This window comes from Scyliorhinus canicula, chromosome 15, assembly GCF_902713615.1.
Source record: "Scyliorhinus canicula chromosome 15, sScyCan1.1, whole genome shotgun sequence".
NCBI lineage: Eukaryota > Metazoa > Chordata > Chondrichthyes > Carcharhiniformes > Scyliorhinidae > Scyliorhinus > Scyliorhinus canicula.
Genome location: NC_052160.1, coordinates 32,589,953 through 32,608,878, shown reverse-complemented (window position 1 = coordinate 32,608,878; position 18,926 = coordinate 32,589,953). Strand labels below are relative to the sequence as shown.

The following is an 18,926-nucleotide window of genomic DNA, read 5'->3' as shown; positions in this document are numbered from 1 at the left end:
AATGCTGTGAATTATAGAAGCTTTTTTTCAGAGTCATAATAGCTTGAACATATCTGATGACTTATTTACAGTATTTTCTCTTTTGTTTCCCATATAGGGCTTTCATGTCCTTGAAATCAAACGATGGGTTGTCTGTTGCCTCATAGGAATCTTTACTGGCCTTATTGCCTGTTTTATAGATATTGTCGTGGAACTTCTTGCTGATGTAAAGTACAAAGTAATTAAACAAAGTATCCTTTCCATGTTATTTTTTTAATGGATAAAATATCTTTTCTTGGAAGCACCTTTAAAGCTCATAAACTCTACCATCTGGAGGGACAAGGGCAGCAGTTACAAGAGAACACTACAACCTGAAAGCCCCCTCCAAACCACACACCATTCTGACTTGGGAAATATATCGCCATTCTTTAACTGTCACTGAGTCAAAATCCTGGAACTCCTTTGCAGTACTGTGGGTGTACCTACACCAGATGGACTGCAGCGGTTCAAGAAGTCGACTCACCACCACTGCCTCAAGGGCAGTTAGGGATGGGTGACAAATGCTGGCCTAGATAGTAGTAATAATAATAATAATCGCTATTGTCACAAGTAGGCTTCAATTAAGTTACTGTGAAAAGCCCCTAGTCGCCACATTCCGGCACCTGTCCAGGGAGGTTGGAACGGGAATTGAACCCACGCTGCTGGTCTTATTCTGCATTACAAGCCAGCTATCTTAGCCCACTGTGCTAATAACCCATAAACAAATAAATAAAGAAAAGTATCACTGACACTGGTTTGCCTACTTGCGTTTGCATAATCTTTCTCTTCAACTAGTCTATGAATGATCTTTCCTTAATTAATATGTAGATATCGACAAGTCTATTGAAGGAGGTGGATTATCCATTTCGCTTGTCCTTTGGGCATCACTGAATGCTGGTTTTGTGGTAATTGGATCTTTTTTGGTGGCATTTATAGAGGTAATGAGATTTCCTGTTACTCTGCATATTTTTTCAACCTAATTTTATAAACATGTTAAATCAGTGAACTGCTGAGTAAACAAGGCTGAAATTGGATTTTAAAATGTAATTTTATGACTGTGTTTATAATTTTGTGACAATACTTTTCAATATTTTCAAACAGTATCCTATATTTAATATTCCTTTAGGTAATTACATTTATTTAGATAGTGTAGCTTTCATAATAGTGAATATCAAAATGTACCTACTGAGTTTTTTCAGCACTTTGTTTTATTTCAGATTTCCATCATTCATAGCATTTTTCTTCTTTTAAAACATTTCCGCTGTTGCCTTATGAAAGACATTTTTTTACCTGTGCCGTTTAATCCAATATAAAACTTATTAATCTGCTCTGGTATTACCTGATGGTTAAGATCTTCTACTCTAATTGCTTTTCCTAGTTCCTTGCCAACCTGTGAAATTGCTTGAATATGTTAGAGATGAAGCCTAAAAGGTGGCTTTGTGTATCATTCAGATATTTTCAGCAGCACAATTTATGCCTTACAGATTGATATTGCATGCTATTAGTCACTGTGATCTTTTTCAATGGTTTGAGTATCATGAACATTATTGAAACATGTAATAACCAGTGCATATTATCAGGAATGAGTGAAGAACCACTGCTGGCTTTACTTCCATCAGATTTTTTCCCTTACAAAACCAGAGAAATGTACAGTACAAATGGGCTCTTTAGCACATTATATACTGATGGATATTTTACTGAAGCAATCCAAGACTCGCTCCACAGCCTAGCTATCTTTTCCATTGCTTTATCTTACTCTGCTTCACATGTTTATTCACTTTCCCAAGATATATTGTGGTCTCTGCCTCAGTCCATGCCCCTGGCATCAAGAGAGAAGTTGAACCATGGAGTGGGATGTTAAACTAATATACCCTTGGATGAGTTCAGCTCCAGCACTCAAAAAAAACAACTCAATACCATCCAGGATAAAGGAGTTCACTATCAATCCGTAGTTGCAGAGTGTGTACCATCTAAAAGATGCACTGCAGCAATTCATCACAGCTCTGTGAGCAACATCTTTCAGACCCCTACAACCCAGAGGAACAAGGGCAGCAGACTCAGGGGTATACCACCACCTGTAGGATCTCCTCTAAATCAAAAACCATCACTATCTTCTCGAGGACAGTTAGAGATGGGTAATAAATGCATGCCATGAAGGAATAATTTAAAAAGTCCTAAAGTTGTTCAAATATAATTTAATATGTAGGTGAATGCAGCAGCCTATTTTCACAAAACTGTTAGATACAAAGGCTGCCAAATTCAACTATATAAGTAATACAATCAGGGACTGCTGCATTGCCAGAGACACTGTTCGGAAAATGAGATATTAAACTAGCGCTATCATAGGGTCTTTAATGCGCTCTTAAATAGATAGATAGGACCTTGGCTTGACATTACATTTACAGAACGGTGTCTTTGACAGTGCAGCGTCCCAATAGCTATACTGAACTGGTTGCCTAGGTTGTGTGCTCAGGTTGTTTGTATTATGACTTCAGCATAAAATGTAATCTATAGGGTAAGGTTACTATACGTTGGTTGAAAACCAAAATATCACAGATGCTGCATAACTGAACTAAAAACCAAAAATGCTGGAAGTCATCAGGCAGCATCTGTGGAGAGGGAAACAGGTCAATGAAGGATCATCAAACAGAAATTTTAACTTTATTGTGAGCTCCGCAGATGTTTTTCCAGTACTTTCTGTCCTTCTGCAACACATGCTCAGTTGGATAGTACAGCATATGTATACTATATATATCTATATATTATATGGAAATTCAAGTGGAAACACATCATCAGCTCTTGGAATTAGTGTCATTGGTAGCTCCATAATTAGAGCCATTTGTTCTGATTCCATTTCTTTTCCTTTCAATTAATGTCAAGTTTCCTTTTTAAATGGTAGTTAATGCTTCACTAGTCTCTTGAAGTGAAACATTCCTTGTGCCATTTATTCTAAAGTAAACCCATTTATTCTAAAGTTTCATGAGCATTGATCCACAATTTGTCTTCTACAAATTTGTGAACCAGTATCAATAATCTTTCTTTCATGATAGACTATCACAAACCTTCCAGAATTTTGTACAACTCGTTGATTTCTCCCAGGACCTGCCACAACATTCCAGTTTCAAATAAATGTGGGGTGGGATTCTCCGACACTGCACTGGGTCGGAGAATCGCCGGTGGACTGCGCGAATTGCGTCCTGATGCAATTAGCGGAGAATCAGCACCATTGGGGCCAGCGTGGTTGGCGCACACTGGTCAGGAGCCGCTCTGCCACGATCGGGACCCACCGATCGACGGGCCGGCCTCTCTGTCTCCCGGCCTCCTTTCTTCCACGCCGGTGCCTGTACTCCTGCACCATGTTGGGTCGGGGCTGGCACGGACAAGGGAGACACCGCGCATGCGCGGAAATTGCATCGTTGGGACTGCGCATGTGCAGGTTCGCGCCACACCAACTGTGCATGCGCGCATCTCCCAGTACCCATTCCATGGCCGGATCAGCAGCTGGAGCAGCATGAGCTGTAGGGGCAGCAGTGTAGGGGCAGCAGGGTAGCATGGTGGTTAGCATAAATGCTTCACAGCTCCAGGGTCCCAGGTTCGATTCCCGGCTGGGTCACTGTCTGTGTGGAGTCTGCACGTCCTCCCCCTGTGTGCGTGGGTTTCCTCCGGGTCCTCCAGTTTCCTCCCACAGTCCAAAGATGTGCGGGTTAGGTGGATTGGCCATGCTAAATTGCCCGTAGTGTCCTAATGAAAGTAAGGTTAAGGGGGATGTTGTTGTGTTACGGGTATAGGGTGGATACGTGGGTTTGAGTAGGGTGATCATGGCTCGGCACAACATTGAGGGCCGAAGGGCCTGTTCTGTGCTGTACTGTTCTATGTTCTATGGCCCTCTGTAGGGGCCAGAATTGCTGATCCTTGGGCTGTGTTGACGCCGTTGAGAAACACAACGGCGTTTCCGACAGCGTCAACACTTAGCCGCAGGATCAGAGAATCCTGCCCGTGATTTCTGCATTTAATTACATTGTCACACGCTAGTATCCTGTCTCTACCCTCTTGTCATCACTTCCATTTCTGACACTATTATGTCTCATTATTAATATCGTAACTAATTCTTATTTAACTCAATGATCTACTGCAGGGGTGGGCATCTACGGCCTGCGGGCCGCATGCGGCCCGCCAAAGGTCTTTATGCGGCCCACCAAGATCAAGTCATAAAAAAAAAATTTAAAAAAAAAAAAAAATTTTTTTTTAAATTTAAAAAAAAAATTTTTTTTTTTATAAGGTTAATGGGGGGGGGGGGTCTGTTGGGTTACTGGTATAGGGTGGATACGTTGACTTGAGTAGGGTGATCATTGCTCGGCACAACATTGAGGGCCGAAGGGCCTGTTCTGTGCTGTACTGTTCTATGTTCTATATGAGGCGCCAAGAATCATAACCGGGTGAAGCGCCATTTTTGAAAAGTAGAGAAAAAGAGTGCTAAAGGCAGGATGCCGCCGGGGGAAGCGCTGAGGTATATGCCGCACGCTAATTGGTTACAACCGGGACTATTAATTAATATACTATGCGGCCCTTTAAAATTGTGAATTTCTGAATGTGGCCCTTGCACGGAAAAGTTTGCCCACCCCTGATCTACTGGCTTGCTTGCAGTTGTTGAGTTTGTTCTATGCGACAAAAATGGTTTGCGACTAAACAAAGACTTTAAAATTTGAACATATCAAAGGGCAGAGTTGGATTATCTTTATGTGACTTCTTTTATCTAATGTTTTTCTTTAGCCTGTCGCAGCTGGCAGTGGAATTCCTCAGATCAAATGTTACCTTAATGGAGTTAAAGTCCCACACGTGGTTCGACTTAAGGTAGGCAGAGCATTTTATTTAATGAACTGAGTGGAGCTTACTCTTAACCTCTGGCATGGCACTTGAAAATTGGAATTTTGGAAAGTACTGGTATGTAGCATCATGTTTGTGCTTGACAAACAAATTGATTTAGGTTGTGAAATGTCCTCCACAGATGGCAGGATGATTCAAAAATACTTTCCACTGACAATACTTTTTGAAGGGAAATCAGGACGCACAGCAAACTCCCACAAACAGCAATGGGTAAAAGACCACCTGGTTGAAGTACTTGCCATGGCTTAGTTGGTAGCACTCTTGCTCCAAGTCACAATGTTGTAGGGTAAAGTCCAGGACTTGAGCACAAAATTCAAGGCTGGTACACCCGTGCAGTACCGAGAGTGCAAAGTACTGTTGGTGGTGCTGTCCACCAGGTGAGAAGTTTAAATCGAGGCTCTGTCTCTCCTGAGGCGGATGTAAACAACTCAATTGCACTACTTTGAAGAAAAGCTGTTCTAGGTGTCCTGGGAAATATTTATCCCACAAACAACATACAAAAGCAGACTATCTGGTCATATTGCTGTTTGTGGCAGCTTGATTATGTACAATATTGGCTGCCCAGTTTCTTCTTGCATTGATTAGACATCAACGGTACACCATTGGCTGTAAAGCACTTTGGGATGTCCTGTGGCCTCGAATGATGCTAGATAAATACAAAAAGGGCAGCACGGTAGCATGGCGGTTAGCATAAATGCTTCACAGCTCCAGGGTCCCAGGTTCAGTTCCCGGCTGGGTCACTGTCTGTGCGGAGTCTGCACGTCCTCCCTGTGTGTGCGTGGGTTTCCTCCGGGTGCTCCGGTTTCCTCCCACAGTCCAAAGATGTGCGGGTTAGGTGGATTGGCCATGCTAAATTGCCCGTAGTGTCCTAAAAAGTAAGGTTAAGAGGGGGGTTGTTGGGTTACGGGTATAGGGTGGATACGTGGGTTTGAGTAGGGTGATCATTGCTCGGCACAATATCGAGGGCCGAAGGGCCTGTTCTGTGCTGTACTGTTCTATGTTCTATGTTCTAAATGTTCCTTTTTAAAAAATTGTTGTTGATTGAAGGATAAATATTGGCCGCAATACCAGAGAGAACTCCCCTGCTTTCTTCAAAATAGTGCGGTAGGATGTTTTATGTGCATCTGAATATGAAAATGAAAATTGCTTATTGTCACGAGTAGGCTTCAATGAAGTTACTGTGAAAAGCCCCTAGTCGCCACATTCCGGCGCCTGTCCGGGAGGCTGGTACGGGAATCGAACAGTGCTGCTGGCCTGCTTGGTCTGCTTTAAAAGCCAGCGATTTAGCCGAGTGAACTAAACCAGCCCCTGCACTCTGGGAGTGCAGACAAGACCTCAATGTCTGATCTGAAGATGAAATTTGCTACAATGCAGCATTTCCTCAGTACACTGGAGCGCTGCTAAGGTTTTTATGGAGTATGACCCATGACCTTTTGAAATAATTGATTTAGTTTAAAGCATTCAAAGGAAAACTTGAACTCTTTCACATCTATAATGCTTGAGGTTAACACTTCAATTCGTAACTGAAACTCAGGCTTTAAATTGATAGCTGTATTGGAACAGATTACATAAACATGTGTTTAGAGATTTGAGTGGTGATCAAATTGAGTGTCTACAATTCAAAAAGGATTCTGCAGATTGTAGTTTCATTCGCTCTGCTGGAGAAATCTGGAATAAGTGGCTACAATCTTGAATTTAAAACAAGGACATTTGAGGACTAAAATCAGGAAGCTTCCTTTCACAAAATATTGTGAAAACAAATAATTATTTTCCCCAAAGGGCTGTGACTGTTGAGTCAATTGAAATTGTCAAGAATCTGGGCGGCACGATGGGGCAGTGGTTAGCACTGCTGCCTGCAACACTGAGGAGCCGGGTTCCATCCCGGCTCCGGCTCCCTGTCTGTGTGGAGTTTGCACATTCTCCCCGTGTCTGCGTGGGCTTCACCCACACAACCCAAAGATGTGCAGGTTAGGTGGATTGGCCACGCTTAATTGCCCCTGAATTGGAAAAAGAAGAATTGGGTACTCTAAATCTTTAATAACATTTTTAAAAATTGGATAGGGATATCGAGGGATGGAGATCAATGGTGGGGAAATAGAGCTGAGATACAGTTTGAATGGCAGAACAAGCTCCCTTTACCAGGGTAAAACATTGCTGATGCATACTATGGTGTTGCTGTAGAAAATGTTTTCTATTTTGGGGTGACTTAAAGGAGAAGGTAAATCAACAAAAATTATACTGATGTTGAGTGAGTGTAGAAATCCCGTGTTAATGTTGTAATATTGGGTATTATTGATTGCAAGGAGCTCAATTTTCATTGCCCGATGGTCTCAGTTCCTGCTTTGTCACTGATACTTGCACCCATACAAAAAAGCTCAGCAATGTAATGTAATCAAACATCTCTAAATTACCTGATGGCTGAGAAACATTTATAACGTCAATTGGAGCAGTAACACCTCTGATTTAGTCCTGTTTTTTTTAATAGCTTAGATGACTGCTAAAATTGGCATAGAATGTTAATTCCAATAATAGGATAGGGTGAAAGAATTAGTCTATAGCTAGTCTTTCACTTTGTGCAGGTTTGTTCACAAGGCAGTGCACTGTTCCAGCTGTGCCTATTTGTAGGTGAGCCGATACTTATCACCCTTTAACAATTCAATTGGCTTAACAATGTAAGGAGTTCACAGAAATCGATGTTGAGCAGTGTTTCTTTTTGTGTGGTAATCTAAATTGGGTAGAATATAAATATTCACTGTCTGGCTCAGAAGTGAACAATCACCATTTAGTTTAGAATTGAAAAATGATTATTCTTTCTGGGACCATATCTCCGACAGGTAGAGAGAAAACTGGGAAGGGGTAAAGAGACTACTTGACTGCTTACTGAAGTAAAGTTTATCTCCGTTTGTATTTTACTACGACTACAGTTGCTCATTAGATATTGCATGTTGCTTTTGACTCAGTGAGGAAAAGCAAAATAAGTACAGTCTAGCTGTTGGTCCTCCTTTCACCATGCTACTTCTGCAATGATCTTTGATATTCCTAATCCCCAATAAAATGCTTGCCATCTCCCACCCTGTTTTTTTTCTTTGGTATGGTCCCCATCCTCAGTCCCTTAAGTCCATGCTTCTTCATTATTTACTCTCGGTACAACTTGGGTAATAATTAGGGACAGTTCACATCGGAATTCAAGTTGGGGCCTTTTTTTAAAGCTTAAGATAAGGGAATGATGAACCGTGTATGTTCAGCTTAATAGATATTCTTGAAACATTGAGAGTCCTATCATAGCACGATATACAAACACAAGTAATTACAGAAATATGGAACCTTGCTTGCAATGTGTTTTTGCCATTGGAATGAGCTTTCAAAAAAAGAGTTTTCAATAAAATTCATGCCCAGTTATTAATCGGTTTTAAAAATGCACATGGGATCCTCAGCTCTATAAGCAGAAGTGGAGAGTACAAAAGTAAGGATGTGATGGGTCAGCCTTTCTAAATCGATAGTTAAATTTCAAAAGGAAGAAAGAAATAGGCTTGCGTAATTATGGGGAAGTCAGCTCAACCTCAACATGGGAGGGAGAATTGTAAAAATAATAAATCTTCCTTTAGAAAGACACCGATTAATTAAAGACGGTTTGGATTTATTGAGGCAAGGTCTGGCTAGCATGTATTCTTTTGAGGAGTTAACAAGGAGGGTAGGTAAGTGTAGTACATATGTAGTATATGGATTTTAGCATGGCTGCTGATGAGATCCCACGTGGCAGACTGGTCAAAAGGGTAAAAGCACATATGATCCAAGGCCAAGTGACAAGTTGGATCCAAAGTTAGCTGAGAGATAGAAAACAAAGGTTAATGGTTGATAATTTTTGTGATCTGGAAGGCTGTTTCTAATGAAGTTCTGCAAGTACTTGGTCACTTAGTTTTTGCATCAATGATTTGGATTTGAATATAAGGGGTGTGATTAAGAAATTTGTAGATTACACACAGATTCACTGTGTAGTTGATAATGAAGAAACCTATAGACTGCAGGATGATATCAATGAACAATTGGGGGTCTGAATGGTGGGAGATTCCTCTCCAACCTTGTAGTCAGCCCCCCCCCCCCCCCCCACCCGGGAATGTTACTCTTTAGATTTATTGTTGTGCTTATTTTGCAGACCCTGTTGGTGAAAGTATTAGGTGTGATTTCCTCTGTAGTTGGTGGACTGGCAGTTGGGAAGGTAATGTACAACAGAGATAACCAGCTACGTATATTTTGCCCAATTTCTGCTGACAATTATCCTGTATGAACTGCATCACACCATTTCCCCTTATAATCAAGAAATGCTTTCCAGAAAACAATGTATTCATCTAGTAATTAAGATTAATCCACAGCAAGGCGAATAAATGGTGCAAAGTATAATAAAATTTAACATGCCTTTCTTATATCTACTAAAATGTTGCATTTAGCAATTGGCAACATTTTGTACCAAAATAAATTAATATTAAAAAGTTTCATGTATGTTCTAAAATAAGTCATTGTTTAACTGTGATATTAGTTGTGATCCAGTCAGAAGTGTTTGTAGGCTTCTGTTATAGATACAAATAGATCTGTATTCAGACCTAAAATGTACGCTGCCACCGAGGACATTGTCATTCTGTCGTGTGGTGTATGCAGACTGTTCAGTATTTCCTGTTTGCACATTTTTTAACTGGATTTATAAAGTTCTGTGGTTTAAATTAAGGAACTGCAGTTATGGAGCAGAAGTTGTAAGTTAGTTTCACAAAAGTGTTTAGCAATTTGACAGAATGTAGGGACTTGCAGAACTCAACAAGACCATTGTGATCAATCTAGTAGGTCTGCACTCCTCCTTTGCAATTTGTGTGTGCAAAGAACTACACTTGACTTGATGGAGTTGCGATCATTACAAAACACAAAGTGAAAACAGGAAATGGAAGGAGCCTAAATTATACATGTTCCTATTTCTGAAAATGTCTCATTCATACAATTTTGAACCATTGTTTGGAAATTTGTTCATAGCTCACCGGGAATAATTGGAATCTACCATCTTGGTGAACGATGAACTGCCCTGCTGTTGGGGCGGCTAGGTAGCACAGTGGTTAGCACTGTCACCTGACAGCGCCAGGGACCCAGGCTCAATTCCAGCCTTGGATGACTGTGTGGAGTGGAGTTTTCACTTTCACCCTTTGTCTACACGAGTTTTCTCCGGGTGCTGCAGTTTTCTCTTTCAGTCCAAAGATGTGCAGGTTAGATGAATTGCCCATTAATGTCCAGGGATGTGTAGGTTAGGTGGAGTTACAGGGATAGGACAGGGGAGTGGACCTAGGTGGGGTGCTCTTTCAGAGGGTTGGTGCAGACCTGATGGGCTGAATGGCCTCCTTCAGCACTGTAAGGGTTCTATGGTTCCCTGTCTTTCCAATACTAAAATAGTGCTCTTCCCCTTCCCACCCCCTCAAACACCACCTTCATTCTTCAACCCCATGCCTTTGATATAATCTAGAATGTCAAAACGTGATCACAAGATCTGCTGAACCCTGTCATCACAGCCAATTTCTACCCCACAATCCTTGTGATCTGAAGTTTTCTACCAGGTCAATGCTCCTATTTATTTTATTTGTACGAATGGGTAATTTATTGTACTTGTATTACAAAAATATCATTTAGTAGATTTGTTTTATTCAAAACTTTATTTCGTACCAAAGTTCTTTCTTGGCTGCAGAAATGCGTCTGCACTCAGTTTCTGGATTTTTATGTTGGTTTCCTGAAAATCTGAGATTGCTCAAGCATAGCCTAAATTTGTGATTTCTGATAACATGAGACTGACTGGCAAAGGGAATTAATTTTCTCACTTCCCTTTCCATTCATTCTACATATTTGCTGCATGTATACTTTACTGAAATATTGTTCACCATGATTGAATGGCGGAGCAGACTCGATGGGTCGAGTGGCCTAATTCTGCTCCTATGTCTTATGGTCTTTCAATAGCATTACTATCGCAAAATCCACAATATTCAACACCTTGCGGGTCACCAATGACCAGAATCTTAACTGGAGCAGCAATATAATTACTGTGTTACAGGAGCAAGATCGGAAGCTATGCATTCTGTGGCAAGTAATTCACCTCTTCGCTCCCCAAAACCTTTATATCCTCTACAAGAACAAGTCAGGAATGTAATAGCATATGCTATGCTCCACCTGCCTTGATGAGTGCAACTCCTAACGCTGAAAAATCTCAGTACTATCCAGGACAAGGTCCTCTTGATTGGCATCCTATCCATTATGTCAAACACTCCTTCCATCTCCAGTACACCATATCTGTAGTCTGCACCATCTACAAACTGCACTGCAGCAACTCACCAAGGTTTATTCAATATCATCTCCAAAATCTGCAAACCGTACCATCTAGAAAGACAAGCAAGTGGTGCATGGGGACACCATGGCCTGCAAGTTCCCTTCTGGTTCACAAACTGTCCTAACTTGGTAGTAAATTGCCCTGCCTTCTTCTTCATTATGTCAAAATCTGGTACGTCCACCTAACGCTGTGGAAGTAGCTTTTCCACGGTCTACAGTGTCATAGATAGAGACATAGATGTTTACAGCATGGAAACAGACCCATCGACCCAGGTGGTCCATGCCGCCCAGTTATCACTAAGCTAGTCCCACTTGCCTGCATTAAGCCCATATCCCTCTATACCCACCTTGCCCATGTAACTGTCTAAGTGCTTTATAGAGTGGTTCAAGATGACGGTTCGCCACCGCTTCGGCAAAGGCAATTGGTGATGGGCAATGAATACTGACCTTGCCAGCAGTGCTGGAGCAAAATGGCTCGGAGAACCAGCTATTGTGATGGCATTAAAACTACCATGGTTCATAAACAATTCTGCTGCATATGTCGAAGGTAGATTTTGTTAAAAAAAGTGTTCCAAGCCTTGAAATTGATTAAATTGAAGAAGAATCAGTAATCCCAATTGAACACACTTAATTACTTTTCAAATTTTAACACAGTTGTGTGTTCATTTCTGATTTCTAGGAAGGTCCTATGATTCATTCTGGTGCTGTAATTGCAGCTGGCATTTCACAGGGGAGATCTTCAACTTTAAAGAAAGATTTCAAGGTTAGTTTTGACATTGGCAAGCAATGTAAAATCTCAATGTTATTGTTCTTAACTGGGTATTGACTGGAACACAACCAATGTGGCCTCAATATGACGGAATTTAAACTACAAATTTGTTCAAGTAATTGTCGCAACTGAACAAGCAGGCCAGTTGGTAACTTCATATGATTGCTGGCCACAGGTCTGGTGTATCAAGGGCAGATAATTGACCAAATGTGAACTAAATTAAAGATATTTAAAATGGCTGTAAAGTCGGCATGAGGAACAAATCTGAGTGAAGGTTTGGATGACTCCTGGTGATTTAAGCCGCACACCATTATTAATATGATCGCAAACACCATGTATCCGAAATCCTGATGTGATGTGATGCATACTTCCGGCAGCTGGAAGCTCATCATTTTGCCCTGGGGACATGTCCTGTGTGTTTGGTGGGGATTTCTTCAGGTGAATGATCTTGTGAACCAGCATAAACGATAGCAGAAATTCCAGTATAAAATGGATATGTTTGCAACCCACCTATGTTTAAAGTTCTGTGATCTTTTATGCATTTTGATTTAATTCTGTCCGGATGGTCCTGTGTGCTGAGTGGAAATCATGCATAAACTCTGGGCCAATATGTTTTAATGAACTGTAGATATCCGCAAACCTCTGTTCATTATTCACGTATGGGGAGTAAACTTGATTTGAAAAATGAATGAAGATGACTTTTTCTTTAGAAAACTTGCTTATTGACAGCTGGAATATTGCTAGATGAGAAAGGGGAGGGGGAATTAATTGTCAAAGATTTTACTAGACTGTTTGAAGTTGAGTATAAAGTTCACCTATTCATATGCATGTAATTTGTGTTGGCTTTGAACAAGGAACTTATGGAAACTTATTACTGCAATTGTGGACAAGGGCAGTTTTTGGATTTTCAGTATCCATCAAACTGCAGTTTTTGGATTTTCAGTATCCATCAAACTAAGTCTATAGCCTTGAAGAAATTGACAGAAAGTGAACATTGTCTTGCTGCTCTTTGTTTCAGATATTTGAGTATTTTCGCAGAGATACTGAGAAAAGAGATTTTGTGTCAGCTGGTGCTGCTGCAGGGGTTTCTGCTGCTTTTGGTGCTCCAGTAGGTAAGGAGCAATATGATAACCGGCGTGCCATGTTTATGTTGAGTATCCGCCCAGAAAAGTCTGGAAATATTCAGGGATCAGTGGAGGGAGAAAGAATTGACGTTTCAGGTTAATTACCTTTCATCAAAACAATTAGTAGTTTAAGTTTCCCCATGTCAAAAAATGTTTGTGCCATATGTTATTAATATGTTATATATTACATGTTGCATGCAGGTGAACCTCTGATCTTTAAAACAGCAACACAAAAGAACAGATAGTATTTGTTTAAAACGAGGGGGAGATTTAACCTGGATTTTCACTAAATCGTCAGCCTTATCATGAAATACCTCTAGAGGGAACTGTCATGGGAGTTGATCAGCATGCTACATTTTTGTCACTTGGATTTGGGCTTGAATCCAACTCGGTCTGATGGAATGATAATTTTCTCTTCCTGGTACAGATCTTCTGTGAAATATGTTTGGGCAGTAAGAACTGTTTATAGATAGTGCACAAAAACACACAACTGTCCTCAATTATCAATAATTGACATAATATTTGCAGTTTCACTGGTGTGGCAACTATAATACAATTAACCATTACTTTTAATGAAAAGACCACTAATCATATTATGTTGTGTATTATGTAGTATGCCAAGTAACATTCTGTATCAAAAACAACTGTGAAAACCTAGTCCTGATTGCCTTTTAATTAGTGATTTTCAAGTGGAACTTCTCTGTAATATAAATTTATTTTGCAGGTGGTGTTCTTTTCAGCTTGGAAGAGGGGGCTTCCTTCTGGAATCAAATGCTGACTTGGCGTATTGTAAGTGTTGGAGGTTTACAAAATAGAATACCGAATAGTTATACAGGCTGTTGCATCGCAAACCTTTTTTCAAAGTCTCAATCAAACCCTTTTTGACCATGCTTTCAGTTACTCGTACCTGCGTGGGTTTCCTCCGGGTGCTCCGGTTTCCTCCCACAGTCCAAAGATGTGCAGGTTAGGTTGATTGGCTATGCTAAATTGCCCCTAGGTGGGGTTACGGGGATAGGGTGGGGTGCGGGCCTGGGTGGGGTACTCCTTCGGAGGGTCGGTGCAGACTTGGTGTGCCGAATGGTCTCCTTCTGCACTGTGGGAATTCAGTGATTCTATCCACCTTTCTCCATATCTGTATTCTCCATATTGCTTTGTTTGGCCCCTTGTTCCGCACTGTAACCAATCACTGTTTGTCGATGTACCATTTGTCAATGTTCTCTGTTGATTATTCTTTTGTCTACTATGTAAGTACTGTGTACGTTCCCTCGGCCGCAGAAAAATACTTTTCACTGTACTTCGATACATGTGACAATAAGTCAAATCAAATATCCCTTTCTCATTCAAAGTGCTCTGGAACACATACTCTGTGACACATTTCCTGGCGATGATGGCGTCTGGGACATTGATATTATTCTGTAAGCATGACTACGTCAGACTATTGCTTGTCGAGTCTGGGGTACAGCTTTCCCCCTGTGGCGTAGTGGTCGGAAATTATAACTTCATAGATTTCATAGAATTTACAGGGCAGACGGAAGCCATTCGGCCCATTGAGTTTTTTACATCTGCCCTTGGAAAGGGCACCCTACCTAAGCCCACACCTTCACCCTATCACGATAACCCAGAACCCCACCTAACCCTTTTGGGACACTAAGGGCAATTTAGCATGGTCAATCCACCTAACCTGCACGTTGTTGGACTGTGGGAGGAAAACAGAGCACCCGGAGGAAACCCACGTAGACACGGGGGGAACATGCAGACTCCACACAGACAGTGACCCAAACGGGAATCTAACCTGGGACCATGGCATTGTGAAGCAACAGTACTAACCACTGTGCAACCGTGCCGTCTGCCGCCAATGTCTGTAGCAGAATCCAATTAAATTGAGCTTCTGTCAATGTTCTAGTCAAAGTGCTGGTTTCCTCATCACATACATATGAACTCAGATACTTCCACAGGTCTGTATTGTTAAAAAAACTTCCCAGTTTATAGGGGGTGGCCCCACCCAGGCCCAAACGGGCAATGAATAGTTTGTTAATTCAAATCTCCTATTTCTTCACTGTCTCAAGGACAATTAGGGATTTATAAAAAAACTTCTAATGTTTCAAATATATCTATAACTTCATTTCTTCCCATCTCTGATTTTGTCCAGCCTCCCAGTCCCTAGAGCTGTCTATACCTGCCTCTTCAGCATTTCTGGTTTAATTGCCGTAAACCCCAAGCTTTGGAACAACTTTCCTAAATCTCTCCAACTCTCTTTACTCATTTAAGGTCTCTCTCAAATCTACCTTGTACTCATTTAAGGTCTCTCTCTCAAATCTATCTTTGTGTCAAATTTTGTTTGGTAATGCTTGTAAAATGCTTTGGAACATATAAGAACATAAGAACTAGGAGCAGGAGTAGGCCATCTGGCCCCTCGAGCCTGCTCCGCCATTCAATGAGATCATGACTGATCTTTTGTGGACTCAGCTCCACTTTCCGGCCCAAACACCATAACCCTTAATCCCTTTTTTCTTCAAAAAACTATCTATCTTTACCTTAAAAACATTTAATGAAGGAGCCTCAACTGCTTCACTGGGCAAGGAATTCCATAGATTCACAACCCTTTGGGTGAAGAAGTTCCTCCTAAACTCAGTCCTAAATCTACTTCCCCTTATTTTGAGGCTATGCCCCCTAGTTCTGCTTTCACCCACAAGTGGAAACAACCTGCCCGCATCTATCCTATCTATTCCCTTCATAATTTTAAATGTTTCGATAAGATCCCCCCTCATCCTTCTAAATTCCAACGAGTACAGTCCCAGTCTAATCAACCTCTCCTCGTAATCCAACCCCTTCAGATCTGGGATTAACCTCGTGAATCTCCTCTGCACACCCTCCAGTGCCAGTACGTCCTTTCTCAAGTAAGGAGACCAAAACTGAACACAATACTCCAGGTGTGGCCTCACTAACACCTTATACAATTGCAGCATAACCTCCCTAGTCTTAAACTCCATCCCTCTAGCAATGAAGGACAACATTCCATTTGCCTTCTTAATCACCTGTTGCACCTGTAAACCAACTTTCTGTGACTCATGCACTAGCACACCCAGGTCTCTCTGCACAGCAGCATGCTTTAATATTTTATTGTTATAAATGTTAGTTGTTCATGCAAGATCACTGTTTTGGATGTTTTAGAGTAAAATGAGAACGGAGCTTTCATGAATTTAGAGATGGGTGGGATAGATTCAGAAGGCTGGACACTGTCCATTTCCTGGAACACGAGCAGCGTTACAGCAACTTTCTGCACAACAAATTGAGAGGAATAGTTGCCTGTTTAATAATAATAATAATAATAATAATCACTTATTGTCACATTTAGGGTTCAATGAAGTTACTGTGAAAAGCCCCATGATCTGTCTGGAGTCTCTAGTTTGTCTGGAGATCAAGTTCTGGCACCTGGATGATGCCACCCTGCTCCCAGGTCAGGGCACACTGCTTAGCCATTGATGTTGTCTGAAATTTGAAAGGACCTCGACTGCCATGGCTGCAGCCTATTTGCTGCTGGGACCAGCAAATAATTATCCAACCTTTCATGCAGATGTGAAACAAAAACTTCCTGGGCAGATATTTGTTTATGGATAATGCCATCATTATTTATTAATTCCTTATTTTAACATTAAACATAATGACGGGACTCTTTCATTTTCTTCCAGTTCTTTGCATCAATGATTTCAACATTTACTTTGAACTTTGTCCTGAGTATCTACCATGGCAAAGCAGGTGATCTGTCAAGCCCAGGTCTGATTAATTTTGGGCAATTTGAAAGTGAGGTAAGGAAAGGTGAAATGACGACTGATCTTATTGTTTTGTAATCAGAGTCCCATTGTCTCATTAGCAATTTGTTGCATCAGGGCAAAAGTGTGATGTGAAATTCCTTACTGACTTTCTACTACCCTTCATGCTTTTTAAACATGTTTATTATTTTCAAAAGATCTGTGCACTTGGACTCGCAATTTCTTCTCTGCAGTTCCTAGATTTTTACCATTCAAAACATAAAAATGATTTATCTTCCTTGGGTCAAAATAGGATGACCCCGCACTTTTTCACATTAAACTCCATCTTCCCACTTAATTAGTATTTGACCCCTTACAACTCCCTCCTCCTATCTTCCTTCCCAGTTTAGTGTTGTCTACAAATTTTGATATATGTCTCTATTCTTTCATCCAAGTAATAAGAAATCTGGGGCTGGATTCTCCATTGCGCCAGCAGCGCATTTACGCCTGCAGGTTTCCTGGCGGCATGGGATGGCCACGATGGGAAATCCAATTGGCAGTTGGTGGGAACGAAGAATCCTGCTGCCAGCGGGTCTGTGCCACCCAGGAAAATGCGGTGGATGGACTGGAGATTCCAGCCCCTGGTGTTTCTTAATTGAGTTGGTCTTTATCCTGTCAGTCTCTATGCTGCAATTTCTTTTGTGTCTCCATTTTATCAATACTGCGATGGATAGTGTTTCTCCATAGCGCCATAATATTTGATTTACCTCAACTCTCCTTATCATAGTGCCCTTCAGAATAATTTATGCTCCTTTCTTTCTTGACCATCTTTAGTATTGCTGAATATTGTAGGATAAATCTTGGGTATTGTGTTCACTAACCCAGAAAGTGATAAATGAGTTTGGATCTGTGACAATATTACTCATTTGTTTTTTGTTGTTTTCAACTTAAACTCTCCTATTTCCTTTACAGGCTGTCCAGTATAATTTGTATGAAATTCCTATATTTATATGTGTAGGTGCAATTGGTACGTATAATCTTGTTTACTAATGCATTAGTGGAGGCAAGCTAACATACACAAAGTGCTATTTTTCTTGACATTTTGCAGCAAATTTACAAAATTGCCGAAAATCTGAGATTAACTGCTGTTCGTGTTCATTGAAGCAAACTGACAAGTTTAATAATTCATACATAAAACCTTGATTAGTATTATTATTTTTCTAAAAATTAAATTGTTGTATGTTTAATATTGTAATCCCAGGATATACAAGTTGGCTATTGTAATAAACTAGCAGTTATTACTGCAAATGCATTCTGATTGAACCATGCATCAATGAGGGGTGGTACAGTGGTTAGCACTGCTGCCTCATAGTTCCAGGGACCCGGGCTCAATTCTGGCCTTGGGTGACTATGTGTGGAGTTTGCACTTTCTCCCTGTGTCTGCGTGTGTTTCCTCCGGGTGCTTCGGTTTCCTCCCACAGTCCAAAGATGTGAGGTTAGGTGGATTGGCCATGCTAAATTGTCCCTTAGTGTCCAAAAGGTTAGGTGAGGTTACTGGGTTACGGGCATAAGGTGGAGGGTTGGGTTTAAGTAGGGTGCTATTTCCAAGGGCCGGTGCAGACTCGATGGGCCGAATGGTCTCCTTCTGCACTGTAAATTCTATGTTGCGAGAGCCTGAGTAATGTGGTTCATCTGTAATGTCAAAAGAATCCAAAACTAAATACCCTCCACAAGCTTTGTTCCATGTGATTATGGAGAGGTGAAGGAGCTTTCACATGATGAGTTTTGTGAACTACTTGAGCTTCACTTTTTGTGGTTTGTGATGTTAACTAAGTGGCCTCAATGAGGTTATTGTGATGTTATCACTTTCAGTAGATTCTCTTTCTTTAAATGTGTTTCATGTAGCAGCAATTTTTTTGATTTCTGCTTGTGAAACTAAATTATTGTTTTCAGTTTATATTCGTATTTGCAATTTTTCTTTCACCTGCCCTTTAAAACCTCTCCGTCTGCCGTACTCTGCTTTTATTTATATCT

At 40.9% G+C, this 18,926-nt stretch overlaps 1 protein-coding gene across 1 annotated transcript in view; it reads left to right on the top strand.

The window, feature by feature from the left end:
* clcn7 (chloride channel 7) overlaps nucleotides 1–18,926 on the top strand; it is a 77,652-nt gene that overhangs the window by 13,252 nt on the left and 45,474 nt on the right. Inside the window, exons 5-13 of the mRNA XM_038819508.1 lie at nucleotides 98–230; nucleotides 847–956; nucleotides 4,789–4,869; nucleotides 9,056–9,118; nucleotides 11,930–12,013; nucleotides 13,038–13,131; nucleotides 13,868–13,932; nucleotides 16,833–16,949; nucleotides 17,865–17,919. Coding sequence (XP_038675436.1) covers nucleotides 98–230; nucleotides 847–956; nucleotides 4,789–4,869; nucleotides 9,056–9,118; nucleotides 11,930–12,013; nucleotides 13,038–13,131; nucleotides 13,868–13,932; nucleotides 16,833–16,949; nucleotides 17,865–17,919 — 802 coding nt within the window. The remainder of the gene's footprint in view (nucleotides 1–97; nucleotides 231–846; nucleotides 957–4,788; nucleotides 4,870–9,055; nucleotides 9,119–11,929; nucleotides 12,014–13,037; nucleotides 13,132–13,867; nucleotides 13,933–16,832; nucleotides 16,950–17,864; nucleotides 17,920–18,926) is intronic.